This window comes from Rhinatrema bivittatum, chromosome 2, assembly GCF_901001135.1.
Source record: "Rhinatrema bivittatum chromosome 2, aRhiBiv1.1, whole genome shotgun sequence".
Classification (NCBI taxonomy): Eukaryota; Metazoa; Chordata; class Amphibia; order Gymnophiona; family Rhinatrematidae; genus Rhinatrema; species Rhinatrema bivittatum.
In genome coordinates, this window is record NC_042616.1 from 412488201 (window position 1) to 412514154 (window position 25954).

Sequence of the window (25954 nt, forward strand, 5' to 3'; positions counted from 1 at the left end):
ATATTTGGTGGCACTGTAAGGTGGTTATGCCGTATTGGAAGCAAATCACCGATTGGGTATTCAATCTTTTGAGAGTGAGAGATGTTTATGACGCCTGGTACATTTTGCTTAACATACAGTAGTGGGCATTGTTAAATCACGGCAGCGGTTCTGTCAACAGGTGTTTATTGCAGCTTGCTGTGAATTGGCCAAATTTTGAAAGCAAACAGATGTTCCCTCCTTTCAGTTGGTATTATGCAGACTGTCTACTTATTATCATTTGGCCCACCTTACTGCCTTACATCATAATAGATTAGCACCCTTTGAGAAAATTTGGGGTCCCTTTTGTTAACTGGAGGAAGTCCCAGGGAATAGTTGCTTAAAACTATAGAACTCTCAGCCATTGTTTTATCCTTGGTCATATTTCTCCACCTATATCATGGCACTTGAATTAGTAGGCTGTGGGAGCCCTACAGGTGAATTTTTCTTTCAAGGGTTCTGTACAATGTTTTATCATTTGATATAGGTGCTCAGGACAAGGATGTATATCTATTACTCTGCATGACAGTTTTTTACATTATTTTTGTATGTGCTGTTTTGCTTAGATTTTCCTGGGATCGGGGAGGGGTGGGGTAGGGAATTATGGGATAAACAGATGTATGTTTGAGTTGGATGATGTATTTGCATTGTATTTTCATCCAATTAAAAATATCTAATTAAAAAAAATAAAAAGGGAAAATGTGATAAAATGAGGAAATTTAGAAAAAAAAGTAAAAGGAGTGATTGCAAAGGTTCAGAGTTTGCCTGTGGTGTGAATGATTTTTAAAAACACCATCTTGGTGGCCCAGACTATATTTATTCTGTGCGTCAAGAAAGGTAGAAAGAAGACCAAATGACTGCCAGCATGATTAAATGGTGAAGTTAAAGAAGCTATTAAAGCCAAAAGCACATCTGTCAAAAGCTGGAAGGTGAATCCAAGTGAAGAAAATAGGGAAGAGCATAAGCACTGGCAAGTTAGATGGAAAGCATTAATAAGGCAGGCCAAAAGAGAATTTGAAATAAGCTTGCCAGAGAGGCAAAAACTCAAAATAAAAACATTAAAAACATTTTCAAGTATATTCAAAGCAAGAAGCCTATAAGGAAGTCAGTTGAACCTGAGGGGTAAAAAGGGCGCTCAAAGAAAAAAAGGCCATAACTGAAAAACTAAATTTAATATTTTGCTTTGGTCTTTACTCAGGAGGGTGTTGGGAGATACCTATACCAGAAACACTCAAGGGTGATGATTCGGAGGAACTGAATCAAATCACAGTGAACAGAAAGAGAGGAAATCAACAAACTAAAGAGTAGCAAATCACCAGGACCAGATGGTTAAATACCCAAAGTTCTGAAAGAACTAAAAAAATGACATTGCAGACCTATTACTAGTAATCTTTTAACTACTCATTCAGATTAGCTATGCTACCTGAAAATTGGAGGATGGCTAATGTAACCCCCATTTTTTTTTTTTTTAAAAGGGCTCCGGGGTGATCCAGGAAACTACAGACTGATTAACTTGATATCAGTGCTGGGAAAAATGGTAGAAGCTATCCTAGAAAACAAAACTATTGATCATCCAGATAGACAAAGACTAATGGGGCAGAGCCAACATGAATTTAACAAAGTGAAGTCTTACCTTAAGTATTTATTAGATTTTTTTTTGAAAGGGTTGATTTTCCCTGATCTCACTCGACCTACACAGATTCGTAGGAAGAATTTCTTACAATATAGAAAGGAGGTAATGGATAAAGGGGGATATTTTAGTTTAAAATATCCATGTAAATGTATTGTGAAATTAGAGGGTAAAACATATATTCTTTTGTGGATCCAATGGGTCTTAAAGATCTCCTCGAGGGAAAATAGACCGGTATTAAAAGTTTGGGTCCTACAAAAATGTAAAAATGCCTAGAAGTTGTTATTTTTTCCTTATGACCGTTCAATATGTAAGGATTTCGCTTATATTTCTTTGTATAATCATTAGTGACAGATGTTTATTAAGATAAAGGTATTTTTATGAAGAAAAATTGATTGCCTTAGATGCTGCCACCATGATTGTTTCTTGTGTAAATGTTTATTGTTAATTATGAGAAAGCAATAAATAAAGAATTGAAGAGATTTTTTTGAAAGCGTTAACAAACAAGAATGAGCAGGTTGATATAATATTTCTGGATTTTCAGAAGGTGTTAATTTAGTCTCTCATGACAGATTCATCAGAAAATTAAAAGTTATGGGATAGGAGGTTAGGAAACAAAGTAGGACTGAATGGTTATTCCTTATCTTCCTGCTAGACCAGTCCTTACTTATGACATTTTCCCCCCTCCACAGCAGCTGGAGACAGAGGACACACCTTTTTTTTCCTTGTGACATTATGTCCAGCTATAAGGGGGTGTGGCATTTGGCAGTTGCCAGTAGTCTCTGTGTCCAGCAGCTGTGGCTTAGTGAGGACAAGTCTGTAGTCCAGGGGTAGCCAATTGGCATCTCATGAGATGTACGCGGCTCTTTGGAGAAATCTGTGAGGCTCTTGGAGCTCGCCCCGTAATTGTAATATGGGTGGCAAGCATAGTTTCAGTGGAAAAGACGATGGCAGCACAGCGCAGCTCAGATACCAGCGGAGGAACGGTGTGGCTCAGTCTAGTGATGGCATGAAATCAGCAATATACCAGCAAGTCATTTGCACTTCTGCGCATGGCAATCCTCCCCATTCTCAGTGGTCTGCTTGCAGCGGAAGTTGTAATAAATGTTGCTTTACTTCCTGCTTTGTATCTTTTTTTCCAAGCAACATAAAGCTGAGTAAAAAAAAAAGGAGGGGGAGGAACCACAGAGGGGAACAAAAACAAGGACTTACTGCCGTGTCCCAACTCCAAGGCACGGTTCCAAGCCCCTGGAAGTAGTGAGTAATGTTGTTTTCCCTTGTGGGGAGTGATGAGCAGGGCTCGGAATGAAGGAAGTTTGTGTTTTCGTGCACGTTGACTTTGATGGGGCCCACGGCAGCTTCCTCACTACAGAGCTGGCACCTCCCAGAGCAGGCAGTCGTGCTGCTCAGTAGAAGTAGATTTAAAAAGAAGAAAAATGCCATGAACACAGGCTTCAGGTGCGTGATGTGTGGCACTAGGAGGCTCCCTACAGTAGCTGGCTCCCTCTGGACACAGAGCCAGCATTGCAGGATGTGGGAGCTGCTAATTTCCTCCCTCAGGACGAACAAGAGGAGCAGGCGCAACCTCAGCAGTGGCTCCAGAATTGGGCTCTCCAGATTTAGAAAGCCTTCAGGTCCTGCATGCTTTCAGGCTCATGGGCCCCCTCTTCTGATTCCTCCTTGGTTGGAAAGCAGGGCATGAAGTCTCAATCTGGAGTAGACCCAGATCCCCAGGACCCTCAAGGGGGATCCCCTCAGGGGCTTCATGGGGCATTTTCTCCCAAGTTTGTGCTCTTTATGCACCAGGTCTTTTGCACTATGAGACGCAGTTCCTTCCCTACCCAGATCTTCTAATGTTTTTGACTATAGGGCTCCAGCCCATAAGTGGCTTAAGGTGGCCATGAAGACCCCAGGCTCCCCGCTCACACTATGATACAGGAGTCGTTGGAGGGCTTGATGTGTGGCAAAAGCTCTGAGCACTCTGTCCGAAGAAGAAGAGTCCTCAGTTGTGAGGTTATTTCGTAGGGAAGAACTCTCTGCATTGAACACTAATGTGATGGAGCCAGAAATTGTGAGAGCAGCCAAGGGAGACAACCAGATAGAAGGGGACCCAATTCTATCCCCCAGCTCTGAAGAACATGGTGTTAACTGAATAGTACCCCCCCCCCCCCCAGGAGGTTAATAGGGTGGCAAGCTTATGAGTAAGATCTATCCCCTACCACTAGAAGCTAGAAACGGCCTACTCAGGATTCCTATGGTAAACGCCCTGATTTCAGGAGTTACCCTAAAAACTCTTCCAGTCAAAGGTGGGGCGGCCTTAAGGGACCTCCAGAACAGACAGATTGAGGCTGTGTTAAAACAAGCCTTGCATGTCCCTACAAGCCGCTATTTGTGGAGGCTACATAGCACAAGCAGCAGTGCACTCAGTCCAACGGCTCCCAGAGTCTGGCATGGCCTTTCTAGCAGACACCATGTATGATCTTATTAGGATGGCACCCCAAGTGGTTGCACCAGGTATGGCAGTCAGGAGGCTGCTTTGGCTTCGAAACTGGGCAGCAGATGCCATATCTAAGGTTTACCTTTGCAAACTGCTGTTTGGGGAGGAAATGAAGAAACTAATCAAAGACTTAGGAGAATCCAAACCTCAAAGGCTCCCCAAAGGTAAATAAGCCTCGATCAGGCACTTGGGGCCCAAGATGCCAGTGCTTCAGAGAATACTGAAAATTGAAAACAAGTAAGTATATGCCTTAGCAAGCCACTAAGGCTAAATACCATTCCTTTGAAGGGGCAAGAAAAGCCAAGTGTGACTCCTCTGCAGCCTCAGGCTTGGTTCGCCCACCTCACGGATATTCAGAGGGTCCCTTCCATGATAGTTTTGGTAGGCAAACTCCTTTGGCAATTCTACATGGAATGGACCCACATCATGTCAGACCAATGGGTTTTAGACACAATTCGAAGGACGTACAACCTTGATCCCCCAAGCCTATATAGTTTCCCCAAGAGGAAGGTAGTAATAGCCAAACTGGCAAGACTGCAGGATCTGCAAGCTATCGTTCCAGTTCCCTTAGCAGATCAGGAGCAGTGTACTTACTTTGGCTCCTTTTGTCCTGTTCTAGACCTCCAAGGGGTCAACAAGTGTCTCAGAGTACCATGCTTTGGTATGGATGCACTCCACTGTCCTCATGTTGGTAAGGAAAGAAGAATTCTTAGCATCCCTTGATTTGACAGAGGCCTATTTTCATATCCCAATATGGGACTCCCATCAAAATTTTCTGCACTTCTGTGTGCTGGACAAACATTCCAAGCCCTACTTTTCAGTCTGGTGACCACCCCAAAAACTTTCATTAAGGTGATGGTAGTGGTGGCCACAGCACTATGCAAATGGGGCATATTGGTCCACTACTACCTAGTCAACTGGCTTATTAGAAAATGCCTCACTGGGCCAGACCAAAGGCTCCATCAAGTCCAACATCCTGACTCCAACAGTGACCAACCCAGGTCAAAAGTACCCAGCAGGATCCCAAAGAATAGATCCAGTCCTTCTTACTCATAACCAGTGGCTTTCCCAACTCTATGTGGCTAATTATGGTGTTTAGACTTTTTTTCCAGGAACTTGTCTAAAACTTTGTTAAACCCAGCTATACTTACTGCTTTCACCACATCCTCTGGCAACGAATTCCACAATCTAATTGTGTATTGAGTGAAAAATACTTTCTCCAATTTGTTTTAAATGTGTTATTAGCTTTGTGGCTTGTCACCTAGTCCTATTTGAAAGGGTAAATAACCATTTCTGTTTACCCATTCCACCCCACTCAAGATTTTATACACCTCTACAATAATTCCTCTCAACCGTCTCTTCTTCAGGCTGAAGAGCCCTATCTAGTTTAGCCTTTCCATATTGGGGAGCTTTTCCATCCCCTCTTATCATTTTGGTCACCCTTCTCTCTACCTTTTCTAATTCTACTGTATCTTTTTAAGATGGGGCGACCAGAAACACAAACAAATCTCAAGGTGAAGACTCACCATGGACAGATACAGAGGCATTATGATATCATCTGTTTATTTTCCATTCCTATCCAGAGATTCTGAAGCTGCTAAACACTGGGAGCTCTTTGGGCATTTTTCTGGAGGAAGTCTACCCGAACTTATGGTCCGTTTGGGATTGGAGGCCAGCTCTGGCACCAGCATCTAAGCCCTAACAAGATCTGTGCTGTGTCCTCCGTGAATAATGAAGTTATATATGGGGCCAGAAGCAGAAGGGCAATTACAGCATAGACAGGCGTCCTTCCCTTGTGTTTTCACATGCAAAAACAATATCGCCACAAAAAAAAAAAGGCGGCAGAGCATTTTATATGGAAGACACCATCATGCCTTCCCAGTACTGCATTTTTTAAAATATATTTCATATCAGATTTGCTCTTAAAAGTGCCCAGACTTGGGTGTGCACAACCTCATTGCGAAGAGAAGGGTCCGTAAGTTGGTCATCCCCACAGTATAATTATTTCTTTAAATCACTGAGGATTTGTCTGGCTAAGTCTCAGAATTAGCTGGACAAACCTGGGGTTTATAGCTGGACACAGTTTAAAAAAAAAAAAAAAAAAAAAAAAAATCAAAACCACAAAAATCCTTCTGAATTTTCAGGCCCAGTCCATCCATCCTCTCCACCCCCAAATTACTTGAAAGTACTATGGGCTAGCACCTAATCCTCCTCCCAGCCCCCTCTAACTGCAAAAAAAAAAGGGGGGGGGTCATAGCATCCTGAGGCCAGCTCCCCTCCCCCTACAATATCACACGCAAATTCATCAAGCCCCCCTCTTGTTCCCAACCCCCTCAACCTCCCCCTCCTGAACCCTCCCCAAACACCAGCTGGGAGTTTGGTACAATCTTACATGCTCCTGGCTCCTTTCAGTGTTGCTCCAAGTTTAGCCGATTTAAGTACTAAATTATCCAGGTACACGCACCTGCATAACCTCAGGACTGTTATGAGGCAATCCTAGAGTTATCCGGCTAACTTATCTGGATAGTTTTAAATATTGGCTAAGTTAGCTGGATAATGCTGCCCCCGCCACATCTCATTTTTTTTTTTTTTTTTTAATTAGATTAAATTTTGACTTACCAGGCTAAACTTGGTTGTCAGTGGGGAGGATCTATTTATTTTCAATACATGCAGATAGGGTTAAACTTATCTGGATAAACTACCCGAATACCTTTAAACCTACCCAGCTATATTTATTTATTTATTTGTAGAGTTTTATATACCGATATTCGGTAGAGCCATCATAACGGTTTACAAAATATGCAATTAGCATACAATCAAATGGAGTTAACATGGTAGTTGGGAACAGTAGAGTATTGTGAACAGTAAACATTTTTTCTTAGTAGTTGAATAACAGAATAGTGAGGAGAACATTTTCAATAAACTTAATCAAGTGAGAGAGCAGGGAGGGGTGGAAAAGGAGGGTACATCAGAGCATGAAGAGGAGGATTATGCTTGCGAGTTCTGTTGAGGGCTGGGATGATCAGGTGTCAAGTTAGAATAGAGTTTGCGGAATAAAATGTTTTTAGGTCTTTTTTAAATGTTTTCAGGATGTGCTGGGTCCTCAGTTCTTTGGGTAGGGTGTTCCAAATTTTGGGGGAGGCAATGGAAAATGCTCTTTCTCGTGTAGTATTCAGAATATATCTGGAAAGTTTAAAGGTATCTGACTAAAATTAGCTGGGTTAACTTTAGGCAAGTATATTCAGTGGGAGATTTGTCCCGTTGAACACCTGCTAACTTTAGCAGAGTAACTTTTCTGATTGCCAGCTTACTGAATATGGGTCTGAAATTAAACTTTCTGAGGTGTCTCTTCAAGTTATGTCACCTGGTATTTTCCTGTTGCAAACTCTACGTAAGTGGAAAAGAGAATTTGGAAGGGGTGTGGGGGGGTGATAACTATCCAGCAAGTATGAGATATGTTGGATTGTAAACACTGTTCGGGGTACAGCCATCCAAAGTGTAGGGAGTGGTGATATTCCAGTGCAGGAGCCAGATGGGTAGCAGATGAGATCTGGACTGGGAACAAATGGTGGGTCCTGCATTTAGGCCACAAGAACAGGCATGCAGAAATCAAGCTGAATTAGTGTCGTCTTCTTCTTCCCGGGAACGAGAATCGGGAATTATAAATTGCTCTGTCTACATTTGTTGTGCCAGTTTGTTAGAGCTATTGTGGTGTTGTATGTTCCTGTGTTCTGCCTCAAGCCTTTTAGGAATAGTGGCATATAAAGGACAAGAAGTTAGGCGTTTAGTTCTCGTGTCACCAGAAAGTTAAGAGCTTGGCTGTTTACTCCGGCCTTTCCCTAGTTTGATCTGCTCCTAGCTGGAGAACGATCAATGTAATATTAGCTGCTCTGTCATGGGATTGTTGAGGTGGAAGGCTGGCAAGGATGGGTAACGGGGACAGCCGACTTTTGAAGAGTTTATATTATGCTTGACATTAATTAGATTGGATCGGTAGGGAGGGTTGGCATTAATTAGAGTGAAGGGTGGGAGGTGGGGGGATTGTTGCTTATTCGGGTTGGAGGAGAAACAAAGGGGGACAGCATTTTGGGGGCGGGGATATGACATTAAATTATTTACAGTATTGGAGATTATTTTATTGTAATCTTCTTTGAGGCACATAGCAAGAAGGCAGAACATCATCTAAGAAGATAGATGCAAAATAAATAAATGGCCATGATAACTGCAAGCCAGGTAGCAGCAGCTATAGCTGTGTGAGTTTTGGCATTTGTTAAGCAAGGGCCTGGGAGCTTTCCAGAGACGAGCCCCCTGGAATCCAGTGCATGGGAAGTAATATGCAACACTCCCGACTGAAATAAAGCTGCTCTGCAAGGCACTGTGTGTGGAATTGCAGGGCAGCTGCTTAAAGGAGTTAATCAATAGCTTAAAAGTAGCCTTTTTAATTGGTGCAGGGTGCTTATTACCTCAAGTCTTGCTGAAGTAGTGCAAAATGCGGTTGCTGGTACTGTAGGACCATAGCAAACTGGGGGCTTCAGCCGTTGTCTAATGAGGGCTGGCTCCTGAAAGGACCTGGCCTAAGCCTCCTGACCCAGTTATTCTGGTACCCAGATGGGCAAATACGTTTTTAATCAGTAAATTAAACAAATAATGCTCGAATGCCATAAGTCAGACAAACACAAGCTAAAGGACGAGTATTTGCATGGGGACATTTAGTACTGGAGGAGCCTTTTTTAAAAGTTCAAGCACTTTGTAAATTCTGTCTGAACATTTTTGGCTGTTCTGTTTTTTTGTTTTTTTTTCACAGGAATGAGATTATGTACATTAATCTAGAAGTTTTTCCTTTAACCCCACATTGCTGATGTTATGCTCTTTTACTCTCCCCTACCAGGAATTCTGAATTTCTGCGCAAATAACTACCTGGGGCTGTCCAGCCACCCAGAGGTGATCCGCTCCGGCCTGCAAGCCTTGGACCAGTATGGGGCTGGCCTCAGCTCCGTGCGCTTCATTTGTGGAACTCAGGTGTGTTGTCAAACCTGCTGGTAGTGTTCGGGAGGGGAAAGAAGCTAGGCTGCCCAGGGAAGGCACAGCCTGATGCCCATTGAGTGTCTGGTTTCTTTACTGGTTTGCTGGGATTGTGGCTTAACAGTATGGTTTATCTTCATACTCTTCTGACATTGTTCATTGCTGTTCATAATGTGCCTTGTGATTCTATGATGTGCACCTTTTCAAGCTGGGAGAAATCTGGAGCCCTTTGGTGGTGTTAATGATAAAACATATTTCTCTTTTTCTCCTAGTCACTTTTTCCCTCTATCTTTTTCTTCCTACCTTTTTTTCTGTTTTGATCACTTTTCTCGGTCTCTACAGAGCATCCACAAAGACCTGGAGAAGAAGGTTGCTCAGTTCCACCATCGAGAAGATGCCATCCTGTATATCAGCTGCTTTGATGCTAATGCTGGGATCTTTGAGGTTGGTAGAGCACATGGCTGGGATGACAGGGTGTTTGGGGGATGAAGTGGAGGTTGTAAGATGTGTGTGATAGGGTGGGCTTGGGGGATGGTGTTCTATGATGGAATTTAAGTTCTTGGAGAGAACCACTAGCCAGAACACCAGGGATGGAAAGGTAAGAGAGAGGAAACGTGTCAACAAAGTTATACCAAGATAAAAGAGAGAATGTATTGACTCTGAGAAAGCTGGAGAGGATTTGAGGTTTGGATGCCAAGAAACAGAGTGAAGAAAGACCAGAGTGAACACCAAGACATCAGAGTAGGCCTGTACAGGAAGACAAGGACCAGCTTGGGAGCATGGGGCTCAACTTAGGCCTCAACAATGTGAAGACCACAGCTACGCTAAAAAGTGAGGTGGACTCAATATATCTGGAGTATTGTGTGCAGCACTGTCACCACATCGCAAAAAATATGTAGCAGAATTAGTAAAGGTACAGAGAAATTTAATCAAAATGATAAAGGGGATAGATAGATTCCCCTATGAGGAAAGGCTAAGGAGGTTAGGACTTTTCAGCTTGGAGAATATACGGTTGAGGGGAAATATGATAGAGGTTTATAAAATGAGTGGAATGGAATAAGTAAATGTTAATCAGTTGTTTACTATATCAAAAAGTATGAGGACTAGGGGACACAGAATGAAGTTACCAGGTTATACATTTAACACTAATAAAAAAAAAAAATATTTTTTTACTCAATGCATAATTAAGTTCTGGAATTCGTTGCCAGAGGATGTGGTGAAAGCTATTAGTGTAGCTGCGCTTAAAAAAAGATTTGGACAGGTTCCTGGAAGAAAAGTCCATAAACCATTATTAAGGTGGAGTTGCAGAAAACCATTGTTTATCCCTGGGATACGCAGCTTGGAATCTATCTACCCCTTGGGATCCTACCAGGTACTTGTGGCCTGGCTTGGCCACTATTGGAGACAGGATACTGGGCTTGATGGACCTTTGGTCTGACCCAATACAGCAAGACTTATGACTAGAAGCACCTTGAGAAGACACACAGTCTACTAAGAGATACACGAGAACCAGGGAAAGGATTATAAGCAGGGCCAGTGGAAACATGAGAGACTAGATAAGAACATAAGAACATGCCATACTGGGTCAGACCAATAGTCCATCAAGCCCAGCATCCTGTCTCCAACAGTGGCCTAACCTGGCAAAAAACCCAAAAACTAAGTCTATTCCATGTTATCGTTGCTAGCAATAGCAGTGGCTATTTTCTAAGTCAACTTAATTAATAGCAGGTAATGGAATTCTCCTCCAAGAACTTATCCAATCCTTTTTTTAAACCCAGCTACACTAACTGCACTAACCACATCCTCTGCCAACGAATTCCAGAGTTTAATTTCTCCGATTAGTTTTAAATGTGCCACATGCTAACTTCATGGAGTGCCCCTTAGTCTTTCTATTATCCGAAAGAGTAAATAACCGATTCACATTTACCCGTTCTAGACCTCTCATGATTTTAAACACCTCTACCATATCCACCCTCAGCCGTGTCTTCTCCAAGCTGAACAGTCCTAACCTCTTTATTCTTTCCTCATAAGGAGCTGTTCCATTCCCTTTATCATTTTGGTCGCCCTTCTCTGTACCTTCTCCAGTGGAATGCAGTGAGATGCATTTTTGAGATGCGGCGAGCGGAATTATACACAGTATTCAAGGTGCGGTCTCACCATGGAGTGATACAGAGGCATTATGACATTTTCCGTTTTATTCACCATTCCCTTTCTAATAATTCCCAACATTGTTTGCTTTTTTGACTGCCGCAGCACACTGAACTGACTATTTCAATGTGTTATCCACTATGACTCCTAGATCTTTCTTGGGTGGTAGCTTCTAATATGGAACCTAACATGGGTTATTTTTCCCTAAATGCATCACCTTGCATTTATCCACATTAAATTTCATCTGCCATTTGGATGCCCAGTCTTCCAGTCTCTCAAACTCCTGCAATTTATCAACATCCACTTGTGATGTAACTACTCTGAATAATTTTGTATCATCTGCAAATTTGGTTACCTCACTCGTATTTCTTTCCAGATCATGTTTAAATATATTGAAAAGCATGGGTCCCAATACAGATCCCTGAGGCACTCCACTGCCCACTCCCTTCCACTGAGAAAATTGTCTATTTAATCCTACTCTCTGTTTCCTGTCTTTTAGCCAGTTTGTAATCCACGAAAGGACATCACCACCTATCCCATGACTTTTTACTTTTCCTAGAAGCTTCTCATGAGGAACTTTGTCAAATGTCTTCTGAAAATCCAAATACATTACATCTACCAGTTATCTACATGTTATTAACGCCTTCAAAAAAGTGAAGCAGAATTGTGAGGCAAGACTTGCCTTGGGTAAAGCCATGCTGACTTTGTTCAGTTAAACCATGTCTTTCTATATGTTCTGTGATTTTGATATTTAAAACACTTTCCACTATTTTCCCTGGCACTGAAGTCAGGCTAACTGATCTGTAGTTTCCTGGATCGCCTCTGGAGCCCTTTTTAAATATTGGGGTTACATTAGCCACCCTCCAGTCTTCAGGTACAATGGATGATTTTAATGATAGGTTACAAATTTTTGCTAATAGATCTGAAATTCATTTTTTAGTTCCTTCAGAACCCTGGGGTATATACCATCTGGTCCAGGTGATTTACTATTCTTCAGTTTGTCAATCAGGCCTACCACATCTTCTAGGTTCACCATGATTTGGTTCAGTCCATCTGAATCATTACCCATGAAAACCTTCTCTGGAATGGGTATCTCCCCAACATCCTCTTCAGTAAACACCGAAGCAAAGAAATCGTTTAAGCTTTCTGTGATAGCCTTAGCTACTCTAAGTGCCCCTTTAACCCCTCAATCATCTAACGGTCCAACTGACTCCCTCACAGGCTTTCTGTTTCGGATATATTTTAAAAAGTTTTTACTGTGAGTTTTTGCCTCTATGGCCAACTTCTTTTCAAATTCTCTCTTAGCCTGTTTTATCAATGTCTTACATTTAACTTACCAATGCTTATGCCTTATCCTATTTTCTTCTGTTGGATCCTTCTTCCAATTTTAGAGAAAAATTGAAAGGAGCAGCTACAAAGGTAAAAAGTGTGCAAGAGGCGTGGACATTGTTAAAAAATACCATCCTAGAAGCACAGACCAGATATATTCCACACATTAAGAAAGGTAGAAGGAAGGCAAAACGATTACCGGCATGGTTAAAAGGGGAGGTGAAATAGCTATTTTAGCCAAAAGAGCGTACATTTATAAAATCTACCCTTATGTAAATAGCTGTTGATACAGCCAGGTTTTTACACAGTGCACGATGCGTTTGGCTTAAGTGGCAAAGCATGCTTTGGTGCTGTGCAGGGAGTGCCAGACTCAGAGGGAAGAGGTGCTCTGCACCCTTCTACTGTCCATGTGGACTGTACAGTTTTGCAATAACTGATGCCCCGACTGGCTAAGCAGTATTAAGGATGCTGGCGTAGTGCCACTTTTCCTTTCTACAGACCGCACAGGAACATTAATGTATTATATCCTGCCTGTCCACATTGCTGCACAGAGTCTGCAAATACCTCTTGCACCCTCCCAAATGACTCGTTCTCTTTCTGTGACTTCACTTAGGTGTTGCTGAGCCCAGAAGATGCGGTACTCTCAGACGAGCTAAACCATGCCTCTATCATTGATGGGATCCGTCTGTGCAAGGCCAACAAGTATCGCTACAAACACATGGACATGGAGGACCTGGAGACCAAGCTAAAGGATGCGCAGGTAGGGGAAGGGCAGGCTCCGCCCTCACAGCCTGTGTGGCCAGCAGGGACCTCTTTTCTGCTCTGTTCTAGCGAGCGGTTGCAGTATTCTTAAAGGCCACCAGGTGGATCATCGTGCCGGGCTGCACACATTGTGCATTCTGTTCCCGTGCTGTCCTATTGTAATTTGTTTAAAGAGATGCTGTTTGGGGCTGGTACAAGGGGAATTTTGTTCACAACCAGGGCGCAGCAAATCAAAGCCAAAAAACTGTCCCACCCCGCTCGTCATTGCATTAGTTTTTCCATCTTTCCTTCTGCACCATGGGTGTAAACAAACATTGATCCTGGCAGTGCACCACACCGTGGACCTAAAAATGCCCTGTTTTTATTAAAAAGTAGAAAAACAGTCTAATGGCTCAAAGAGATGACAGGCATAACTAAATATACATCTCCAAATGGTAGGATAACGAGATTTTTCTGAATTGAGAGATTTTGACTTTCCCAATTTTTTTTCAACCCCAGCAGGGATCCTCTAGGTCCGTGATTGACAGTTCTGGTCCTTGAAGACCATAATCCTATCTGGTTTTCAGGATATTCCTAATGAACCTACATATGAGAGATCTGTATGCAATGCTACTTTAGGAAATTCCTCAGCTCCTCTGTGGGTGGCCATTTTGGAAAAGGTCTCACAATTCAGACATGCTGGTATCGATTAGGTATTTTTTGGGAATGTTCTTTTCTGGAATGTACTTGTATAATATCCATCATATTGTAATAGAACCAACCAATTCCTAAAAAAGGGATTCACAGATAAATACACTTTTGTTGCTTGAGCACTCAGTAAATGGTATATAAACTTTGTATGGGCCCGGTCACTGTCTTCAAGCTAATTCCTGATTTCTGAATGGGCAGACTTCAAATCTCCACTCCTGATTGTACAATGCCATCCTGCCCTGCCTCTCTGCGGTTTGCAAGCTGGACCACAAAATACAACCTTTTCACACTTTTCAGAAGGGTGCTCTTTTGTGTCACTTTTTGACAGGTACTTTCCATAGTGCTAGGTGATAGATACAGTGTTGTAATGGGAAAACTATCGCTTGACATAAACCTGACTAGGCAGTGGGAAAGCACTGCAGAGAGTGGCCGACCTTCAGAAACTATTTTGAGCCATGTGGCACGAATGATGCCTTTGTTATAAAGTCTATTGAGTGAATGAACAAAGTAATTGTTGGCAGGTAAGGGCCTCTCACCCCACCCCCAAGTCTGCCCCGATGCCCCGGCTGGCAGTGTCATCCCAGTCCTAGCCAAGCTCCAGTCATTTTCTGCTCTTACCCCTTTTCTGCCACCATCCCTATCTGTCCCAAACATCAGTTATAATTATCTAAAAGGAAAGGTACAGGGCTGGTTGGTGGTGAGATGGAGGGTGTCAAGGTAGAGAGGTGCAGGAATTATACCTGTTCTAACCTTCCCTTTCTCTCTCCCTTCCCCAACTAGACCTTTCTTCCCTCATGATGATGTCTACTGCCCCCCCTTTGTGTCCTTCCCTCATAATGTCCTCTCTTCCCATCTCCCTTACCCACACTAGCTGCTTGGGAGGGAGGTGTGCCGCCACATCCTTTCCTGCAAGAGCCACTGTGGGCCTCATGATTCATTCTTTGGTAGTTTGGCAGGATGGGCTCTGCCAGACGCCACCGATATCTCCTTCTCTCTTCGGCAGTTAGTGGTTGGGCTCCGCCAGCCACCCAGAGCTCCCTCCTTCATGCTTTAGCAGTTGGTGAGATGGGCTCTGCAAGCCGTCCTGGGCCCCTTTTTTTTCCTTCATTTTGGCAGCTGACAAGGTGTATCCGTCAACTATGTGTACCGGTGCTGCCTGCGTTTTTAAAACTTGCCAGCTGGTGACTTCCTGCCTGCTGACTTTTGTAATGCACGAGATCAGCAGCCAGGAAATGTCGGCCGGTGAGTTTTGACAGTTCTCATGGTGCCTAGCACATGAAGGTTTTATACGTCTCTGGACCCTTGAAGTGTGGCAAATTTGTGAAAAGAGAATTTTTTGCAGTTCAAAAAGACGCCAAGATGGTGATCCTTCGCCAAACATGCTTCTTTGGACAGAAAAAAAAAGCATTTTGGGGTGTTTTTGTTTTTTTTCCAAGCAAAGGACAGGTGGCCTTTTTAAGCGTGTAGCTTCAGCATTTGTCTACTGTTGATTCCTGTTACAGATTTATAATGCTGTGACCTTCATATTAGAATGCCAGATGGGGGAGCCATCTTTGTTTACACAAAACTGACTGAAAATAACCTTTGTTTTCTGGGTAGTTTGGGATCTTAGATTGCATTTCTTTACATACCTTACTCCCTGGAAGAGCTTTTTCTACTTCTTTGCTATTTCAGATACAAAACAAGCTGCAGCCAGCAAAAAAACCCAAAACTTTAAAAACACAAAGTCACTTCCTCCAGCACCCCAAACCTGACCAAAATTTGTGATGGCGTGAAAAGACCTAAAGAATTTCAGAAAAGAGAAGTTAAATACAAACAGAAAAATTCAATAGAATTAAGAATCAGAAATTCTTGTACTGCTTAGGAAGGAAGGCACTGGAGGATTCACCCAGAAGAAAACTGTTTTCTAAGTCATTATTGCTGGTTTAAAGGTTCTGCCCTTCTCCATATGCCCTTGTCATTCTCTTCCACTTTCTCTTTCTTTCCAGTCCTCCTTACATTTTGTTACTCCATTTTTGTCTCCCTCAGTTCAGTGTTTTGCCTCCTTTCCTCCAATGTTTTTTGTGTTTCTTCTTCTGTTCTCTTACCAGATCTGCCGCTCTCTCTCTTTGCTTGTTCTTTCTCTGCCGTGTTCTCAGGTGGCACTGTTCTGCTTCTGCACTTCCAGCATCTTCTCTCCATTCGCAAACTTGGGCACCGGAGGTAACGCGCAAGACTGAGAAGGGATGGGGGATACGGAGGAGAATGAGTGGTGCCCCCCTCCCTTCCACCAGTGTAAGTGCTGGTGCCAAACTCTGCCCTATCTTTTGGCCCCCTCTCTCCAGAGACTTAGGGTGCCCGGGGGGGGGGAGAAAGTGCAGGAGACGAGCAAATTAGAATTGTAGAAAGAGGAGGGGCCAAAAGCCTAAAACACATGACAAGGATATCATAACCATTCTGTATGTGGAATTATACTCTCTAGGCTGTGCTGCTTTTTAGTTGTATCCACATTTCTTAGGGGCAGAAGGCACTTGAGGTTTGCCCTCATTCCTCAGAGCATGCCCAACGCGAGGGTCACTCCTCCCCTGGGTGATATTCCATGTGTATTACTTTTTGAACCCCATGCTGCATCCATAGGTTTGCCAAGCAAGCTCCCTGCCAGCAGACCTTCACTTGCAAATGATCAGGATTCATTTTCCCTCCTTCCCCAGAAACACCGCCTGCGTCTCATCGCTACAGACGGCGTATTCTCCATGGACGGTGATATTGCACCCTTGCGGGAAATCTGCGCATTGGCCCAACGATATAATGCTTTGGTTTTCATCGATGAGTGCCATGCTACTGGTTTTCTGGGACCCAATGGACGGTAAGTCATCATGCCCAGCCATATAGTCCATGTGGGTAGTGCCATGCGTGCTGAATTGTCTGTCGCTCTGCTGGAGAGTTTACAGCCCTGTGTTTGAGTCCGGAAAGCTTTTGTGAGTTGCTAAACTTGTTCTCATTACATAAGTGTTTCATTCACTGTATTAATGAGGACTAACCTTTTATTAAAATCTAAGGTGACCTACATCAACAGGAACAGACTGAGTTATTCTCAGTTTTATTCTACTGAATGCCAGAAGATGTCATCATGATGGTTCTGATTTCTTTAAGACTATTTCCCTGCAATGCTTGGTGTCGGGTAACGCCTCAGCGCTACCCCTATCACCACTCAGGGTTAACTTGGTGGCCACTTGGAGGGTCCTACCAAATGCTGCCCAGGCTCATCTGCACCTGTTTACGGGCTTCTTTGCTGACTGGGTTCCTGCTTGCCTCTGGGCAAGTACCCTGCCTGCAAACTATCCCCTGGTGGATTCTAGAGACACTGGGACCCCACACAACCCAGGGGTCACACAGTTTATAGAAATGCACTCACAGACCAAATACACAAAATACTGAAATCGTTAATCAGTCCAAGAGAGGCAGAGCTAATAAACTAATGAGTTTATTAACAAAACGTAGGAACAGTGAATGGAAAAAAATTAAATCTGCAAACAGGAACAGTAAAAGCTAGTTAAACACATTGCACTGCATATTAGTGCCTGAGGAGGTCAGAAAAATATGCTGTTTACATTCAGATGTGAATCTGTTATTTACACTTTCAAATAATAGGACTAGGGGGCACTCTATGAAGTTAGCAAGTAGCACATTTAAGACTAATCGGAGAAAATTATTTTTCACTCAACATACAATTAAGCTCTGGAATTTGTTGCCAGAGGATGTGGTTAGTGCAGTTAGTGTAGCTGGGTTTAAAAAAGGTTTGGATAAGTTCTTGGAGGAGAAGTCAATTAACTGCTATTAATCAAGTTTACTTAGGGAATAGCCACTGCTATTAATTGCATCAGTAGCTTGGGATCTTCTTGGTGTTTGGGTAATTGCCAGGTTCTTGTGGCCTGGTTTGGCTTCTGTTGGAAACAGGATGCTGGGCTTGATGGACCCTTGGTCTGACCCAGGATGGCAATTTATGTTCTTATGAACTGAAGATGGCCTCAGCACAGAGATCTGTTCCCTCTGTACTCCCAGCAAAGACTAAAGAATCCTAGCTGCATCAAGACTAGTTCTCTGTGTTTCTGAAGGGCCAACCAGGGCATCAGCTCTCTGATCAATGGCCTTCTGTCTAGTAATAGTTTTCTGGCCAATGGCGCTGCAGGATGATAGTCTTATAATTCCCTAAGTATACGGGGATATGTATGTTGGTCAAGCCAGCATCCCAAAACCTCTGAACTACAGTGCAGAGGTCAAATACCAGCTGCAGGCCAGCTCAGAGGAAATTAGCTCTCTGGGGAAAAAAACAGTCAGAGAGCAAAAAATAAATCCCAAAACCTGTTTTGCCACACTTGTGTAATACCAGGACTGCCTTAATCTCTGTCTTTTGTCATGGAGCTGTATGGTTATCCTGTTTAAAAATGATTGTGAGGACAATATTAAAAAACTGCACCCCTGAATTTAGGTACCTAAGTTCAGCTCCTATTTTCAGTAATAGTTAGGAGCCTAAATGTTTGGCTGAAAATATGGAATCCCAAAACTTAGGCCCATAAATTTAGAGCTGCTATTCAGTTGCCTAGATTTAGGCTCCTAAGCTAGATAACTAATTCAGAAAATCATTGCTAAGCACTTAACTTTGTTGCTCCATCCTAACTCTGCCCCAGTAGCCACCCACATTTTAGGATTCAAAATTCAGGAACCCAGTGAAAGTAGGAGCATATATTTAGGAACTCAGCCCTAGTAAATTTTTCAAAAGAACCAATCTAGGAGCCTAACTCCAAAAGTTAGGGATCTAAAGCCTTTGAAAATTGAACTCTGCATTGGTCATTTTTTTTGCCTGGCACTAGGATGTATAATGGGCACAGACTGAGCAGCAGTGAATATAAATGCTCTTGCCAACATCTTCCGTGTCTCTGCTGGTGTGGTACTGGGAAGGCGGGTGTAGAGAAGAGGACAGACCCATGCTTCATATCTGTACAAATGTGCTAATGGCATCTCCTCTCATTGCAGGGGGACGGATGAGCTGCTAGGAGTCATGGATCAAGTGGCCATTGTCAACTCCACGCTGGGGAAGGCTCTTGGCGGTGCTGCAGGTCAGTCCACCATCCTCTTTCCCCTCCCTCCTCCTAACTTGGTGCTTCCTCCGATCCCCTTCTCTTACTCCATCCTCTCCTCTTATCCCTGCTTCCACACCAGCCCCTACCTTCCTTAACACTCCTCCTCTACCCCACTCAACCTCCCTGCTCCTTATCCTTCCCTCTTCTCTCCCTCTAAAACTTTCATCACTTCTCCCTCTTACTTCTCCCCACATCTTTTTCTTCCCTCTCCTTCCTACCTATCATGAAATAGCAGAGGCTTTGAAGAAGGGCTGAGTGTCCGGTCAGGACTATTTAGTGAAAAGGTTTGCTTTTGACTCCATGTGGTGTTCATTAACTTTTTTTTTTTTTTTTTAAATTTTATTTAGACTTTAAAAGTGACTCCCTCTTAGTTATTGGCAAACATTTTATTCATGGTCTGTGTGAGATCCGTAAACTAGCGGTACAAGACATCAAAAGCCAAGTGCGCAGGGGGGTCAGCAGTACAGAGCAGCTGTGCTGGAGAGTCTGGAGATGGAGCTGCCCCTTCACAAGGAATGTGATGGTGCAGCTATCTGCTGTGTGTGGCAGGAATGAAATCTGCACGTGTAAGCGAGTGAAGCAGCAACACAATCCATCCAGCCGATGGAAAAGGGCAAGATTTCATGCCCATCAAGGAGAGACCGTCTTCTGTGAAGAATGCTAGTTACAACCTACCTGTCGTGCTGGGACATCTAGCTTTGAAAATCCCTCTGCAGCTGCTGGTAGCATCTCTCTGGTACCCAGTAGCAGCAGCAGTCTGTGTCACCAGCTTGTCTCCCATTCTCAGACGTGCCAACATCCCCGTTCCCACTCCCTCTGATTGTCTGGCACTTAAGATATATTTCTAATTATCTCTCACAGGAGAAAACCACAGGAGGATATTTTCTCTTGATCCCTTTTCTGGTAGGCGCTGCCAAGCTGCCCCGTCAGAGTCCTCTCAGAGCTGCCTACTCAAGAAGCCCTCAATGTTATGGACTAAAAGCCATCTCCCCTCCAGAGTGCAATAAGCAAGTAGGAAAAGCATGCAGAAGCTTGGCTTTGGGAATGCTTTCTAGCACAGATTGTAGGGGTATGTGTTGGTGTTTGGGGTTAATGAGGTATACGTTGGGGGGGGGGGGAGGGGTGTGCATTTAGAATTCGGATACGTGGTGGGTTTGTAGGGGGTTGTGTATGGGTGGTTGCAGGGGATGTTTTTTTGGGATATGTCGCTGGTTTTGAGAGTGTGTATGGGATGTGGCTGTGGGAGTTATATTCATGGAGGTACGTTTGGGGGAAATGGTGAGATGGATGTGATTATTTGTTTGGGTAAGGATTGTGTGTTGCAGGGAGTTGTGTGTATGGGGTGCTTTTGGGAGATATGTCTGGGTGGGGCAGGTGGGTGTATATGTGGGGTGTGTTTAAGAAGTGTTGGGGGAGGTGACTTGAAAAGTACTTTTCGGCATCATCATTCATCAGCTGCATTAGTTATTTTTCCTGTCTCTAAGTGTGTGTGTGTATGTGTGGTGGGGGATATTTGTAGAAGCTTAGGTCTTTGAAAATACTGACCGGATGTTTCTGGTTATCAAACTCTTCAGAGATACTCTTATTTGCTTTTTGCATGCCAAATTTGGTGAATTTCCATCCATTTGTTTGAGACTTATTCTGTCTACAGATGGACATTGATCCCTTTTTATATAATTCTTTCCAACATTTCTTATGTTAGAAAGCAGAAAATGGGGGTGTCTTAATGACTCCGTTACTATAAAGTGTTTTGAAAAATATTTGTATAAAAGCTGCCATGTAAAATTAAATTGCATGGTTATTGTTATATTTTTTCTAACTGCTTATTGATTTATTTAAAAATGTACTGGTAGAACTGCTTTTTTTTTTTTAAATGGGATCAATATTCAGACAGTTTGTCCGGCTAAGTTCAGGATATAACCGACAACCATGGGTTTTAAATGTCCCACCGCTCTGAATGGCTCTGATTTATCTGGCTAACTGTTTAGCAGGATAAAGGTTGGCTGGATAAGATGTTCTGGTGCAGAGTTAAGTTAGCTGGATAACTTATCTGGCTAAGAACCTTATTTTCTAAGGCTATTGCACGCTTGCGCTACCAGCGCAAGTGTGCGATAGCTGGAAAGCTTAGCGCAGGCGTGCACTAGCTACATCCACGAAGACAGCAAGAACCTTTTTGCTGCCTATTTCGTGGAGGTGCGATCGCTGCCAACTAGAGCAGGACCGCCCCCCCCCTTAGCGCCGGGATTCACTAAGCTTTGCGGCATTAGTGAATCCAGACCTAAGTCTGGTTGTGCCAGAGAGCAGTCCTAAGGTTAGCCAATAAGCATCCAGCTAACTAGGACTTTATTGGGATATATTCAGCAGAGCACTTAATCCACAGCACTTTGCTGAATATCTATGACACTTTATCCAGCTAATATTAGCTGGATAAATCATCTGTTCGCTGCGCTGCAGAATATTCATCTCAATATTTAGAGCACAACTTTACATGCATGCTCTAGTCCCAAATACATGAGAGATTTCAATATGGCTGCCATAGACCTAAGGATATTATATGTATTCCTGTTCATACCCGAATCGGTCCAGACTCCTGGGGATTGTGCCTCCTTTCCAGCAGATGCAGACGGAGAAAGTTGCACTGGCATATAACCCAGAGTGCCACCTGCAGTCCCTCCGTGTTTCCCTATCTCCAACACATGGTAGAGGTACAATCCCTGCAGTCTGAAGAAAAAAAAAAAAAGGGATAGAGAATTAAAAATTTGTGGAGTTACCCTCCCAGGAGGTTGTTAGGCCCTAGTGGGGCAATCCCTCCTGGTGTTGAGGAGTACGAGCAGGGGGTTAGGGACCCTCGTTTGGCTCAATCTGTTGCGGGGGGGGGGGGGGGGGGTTATAGCTGGTGGGGCCAGTTCCCTGCCCACTAGGAGAACAAATTGGAGTCTGGCAGTTCTTCTGTCAGGGAAGTACATTTTGCCTTTCTTCTGTCTCAAAGTTTAAAGGAAAAAAAAGATTTAGAGCAGAGGATCAGCAAGATTTTTTAGTGGCCATTAAAGCTGCAGCGGACCTTGACAAGGCTGCGAGATTGGTTCCTGTGAGGCTGTGCTGCGCGGTTGAGCCTGGTTTTAGTCGGCGTGCCTTGTGGTCAGGATGGTGCGCGGCAGTGCATGCCATTCGTGTGGCGATGCCCACAATTGTCATGCGCCAGACTGTACTCCATCTGCCTCTCTTGTGCAGAGGGCGGGTCGGGGTTGTCAGAGGCCAAGTCGGAGAGGCAGCCTAGATCGAAAACAGGTGCAGGAGTGCCTGTTAAATCTGCTTCCCCTCCCCCGCCAGGTGCAGGAAAGGTGGCCTGGTTCGGGGCTGAAATCCCATTGGGTCTTTTTCGGGGGTGTGACTATCTTCCTCCTTCTCCCCCCCCCCCCCCCCCCCTACTATCTCCAGTGGGCCAGGGTGTTACCCACTGAAGAAACCCCGATTCGGACAGGGAGAGGGATCCCTCTGGAATCAGGATAGAGGACTCCCACTCCTTTCTCCTCAGAATTCATCCTGCTTTCACATGAAGCATATTTGGTGCGAAAGGCTGCTGGGAAGCAGGCGAACCGCACTCAGAGGCTTTGTGGTTTGGTACCACGGACAGCGCCCAGGGTCCTCTGGATGAGGACAGTTATAGGCAGTCCAGATATCAACTCCGATGAGTCAGACAGAGCTCTGCGGGTTCCTGCTTTTCCGTACCCACCTGGGCTCAGCAGCGATCCAGCTGTACCCAACAATAGCCGGGATGCTCTGGATGTGGATGGAGGGTTGGATCAGGTGCTGGTGGCTGAAGGTGACGAACCTAAGGTGGTGCGGTTATTCCAGATAACGATGGCGAAGTTATATCCGTTGCCGAAGGACACACTCGAGCTGTTGGCGATTCCTAAGGTGGATGATTTGGTGTCTGCAGTCACTAAGAAGACCACCATACCTGTGGCTGGTTCAATAGCACTGAAGGACATGCAGGATAGAAAATTGGAAATTCGTCTCAGGAAGATATTTGAGGTGTCAGCGCTTGGCATTCGGGTTGCTATGTGCAGTAGCTTTATGCAGCGGTCCAGTTTGCACTGGGTTTAGCAATTGCAGGATATAAGACCGGGATGGCATAGAGTCCAACAGGATAAAGATCCTGCATGAGACTAAATGCACAATCAAATCTTTATGGGTAGAAATCCCTTGTGTGTTGGGGAAGACTATAGTGATAGGGGTATACTACTGTCCACCTGGCCAAGATGGTGAGATGGACAGTGAAATGCTAAGAGAAATTAGGGAAGCTAACCAAATTGGTAGTGCAGTAATAATGGGAGATTTCAATTACCCCAATATTGACTGGGTAAATGTAACATTGGGACATGCTAGAGAGATAACGTTACTGGATGGAATAAATGATAGCTTTATGGAGCAATTGGTTCAGGAACTGATGAGAGAGGGAGCAATTTTAGATCTAATTCTCAGTGGAGCACAAGATTTGGTGAGAGAGGTAACTTTGGTAGAGCCACTTGGCAATAGTGATCATAATATGATCAAATTTGAATTAATAATGGAAGGGGGACTGTAAGCAAATCTACAGCTCTAGTGCTAAACTTTCAAAAAGAAAACTTTGATAAAATGAAAAAAGTTAGAAAAAAAACTGACAGGAGCAGTTACAAAGGTAAAATGTGTGCAAGAGGCGTGATCATTGTTAAAAAAAAAAACAAAAAAAAACCCATCCTAGAAGCCCAGTCCAGATGTATTCCACACATTAAGAAAAGTGGAAGGAAGGCAAAACGATTACCGGCATGGCTAAAAGGTGAGGTGAAAGAGGCTATTTTAGCCAAAAGATCTTCATTCAAAAACTGGAAGAAGGATCCAACAGAAGAAAATAGGATAATGCATAAACGTTGGCAAGTTAAATGTAAGACATTATTGATAAGACAGGCTAAGAGAGAATTTGAAAAGAAGTTGTCCGTAGAGGCAAAAACTCACAGTAAAAACTTTTTAAAATATATCCGAAGCAGAAAGCCTGTGAGGGAGTCAGTTGGACCATTAGATGATCGAGGGGTTAATGGGGCACTTAGAGAAGATAAGGCCATCGCGGAAAGATTAAATGATTTCTTTGCTTCGGTGTTTACTGAAGAGGATGTTGGGGAGGTACCCATACTGGAGAAGGTTTTCATGGGTAATGATTCAGATGGACTGAACCAAATCACGGTGAACCTAGAAGATGTGGTAGACCTGATTGACAAACTGAAGAGTAGTAAATCACCTGGACCGGATGGTATACACCCCAGAGTTCTGAAGGAAGTAAAAAATGAAATTTCAGACCTATTAGTAAAAATTTGTAACCTATCATTAAAATCATCCATTGTACCTGAAGACTGGAGGGTGGCTAATGTAACCCCAATATTTAAAAAGGGCTCCAGGGGTGATCTGCGATACTACAGACCAGTTAGCCTGACTTCAGTGCCAGGAAAAATAGTGGAAAGGGTTCTAAAGATCAAACTCCCAGAACATATGGAAATACATGGTTTAATGGAACTAAGTCAGCATGGTTTTACCCAAGCTAAGTCTTGCCTCACAAATCTGCTTCACTATTTTGAGCGGCTTAATAAATATGTAGATAAAGTTGAACTGGTAGAAGTAGTATATTTGGATTTTCAGAAGGCGCTTGACAGAGTTCCTCATGGGAGGCTTCTAGGAAAAGTAAAAAGTCATGGGATTGGTGGCGATGTCCTTTCATGGATTACAAACTGGCTAAAAGACAGGAAACAGAGTAGGATTAAATGGACAATTTTCTCAGTGGAGGAGGGTGGGCAGTGGAGTGCCTCAGGGATCTGTACTGGGATCCGTGCTTTTAAATATATTTATAAATGATCTGGAAAGGAATACGACGAGTAAGGTAATCAAATTTGCAGATGATACAAAATTATTCAGAATAGTTTAACTCACAAGCAGATTGTGATAAATTGCAGGAAGACCTTGTGAGACTGGAAAATTGGGAATCCAAATGGCAGATGAAATTGAATGTGGATAAGTGCAAGGTGATGCATATAGGGAAAAATAACCCATGCTATAGTTACACAATGTTAGGTTCCATATTAGGAGCTACCACCCAGGAAAGAGATCTAGGCATCATAGTGGATAATAAATTGAAATTATCGGCTCAGTGTGCTGCGGCAGTCAAAAAAGCAAACAGAATGTTAAGAATTATTAGAAAGGAAATGGTGAATAAAATGGAAAATGTCATAATGCCTCTATATCCCTCCCTGGTGAGACCGCACCTTGAATACTGTGTACATTTCTGGTCGCTGCATCTCAAAAAAGATATAGTTGCGATGGAGAAGGTACAGAGAATGACCAAAATGATAAAGGGAATGGAACAGCTCCTCTATGAGAAAAGGCTGAAGAGGTTAGGACTTTTCAGCTTGGAGAAGAGACGGCTGAGGGGGGGATATGATAGAGGTGTTTAAAATCATGAGAGGACTAGAACGGGTAAATGTGAATCGGTTATTTACTCCCTTGGATAATAGAAGGATTAGGGGACACTCCATGAAGTTAGCATGTGGCACATTTAAAACTAATCAGAGAAAGTTCTTTTTCACTCAACGCACAATTAAACTCTAGAATTTGTTGCCAGGGGATGTGGTTAGTGTAGTAAGTGTAGCTGGGTTTAAAAAAGGTTTGGTTAAGTTCTTGGAGGAGAAGTGCATTACCTGCTATTAATCAAGT

At 43.4% G+C, this 25954-nt stretch overlaps 1 protein-coding gene across 1 annotated transcript in view; it reads left to right on the top strand.

The window, feature by feature from the left end:
* The window catches only part of GCAT (glycine C-acetyltransferase), a 48027-nt gene that overhangs the window by 9789 nt on the left and 12284 nt on the right, over positions 1-25954 (top strand). The window contains exons 2-6 of the mRNA XM_029590119.1: positions 9034-9164; positions 9510-9611; positions 13258-13404; positions 16787-16941; positions 19110-19192. Coding sequence (XP_029445979.1) covers positions 9034-9164; positions 9510-9611; positions 13258-13404; positions 16787-16941; positions 19110-19192 — 618 coding nt within the window. The remainder of the gene's footprint in view (positions 1-9033; positions 9165-9509; positions 9612-13257; positions 13405-16786; positions 16942-19109; positions 19193-25954) is intronic.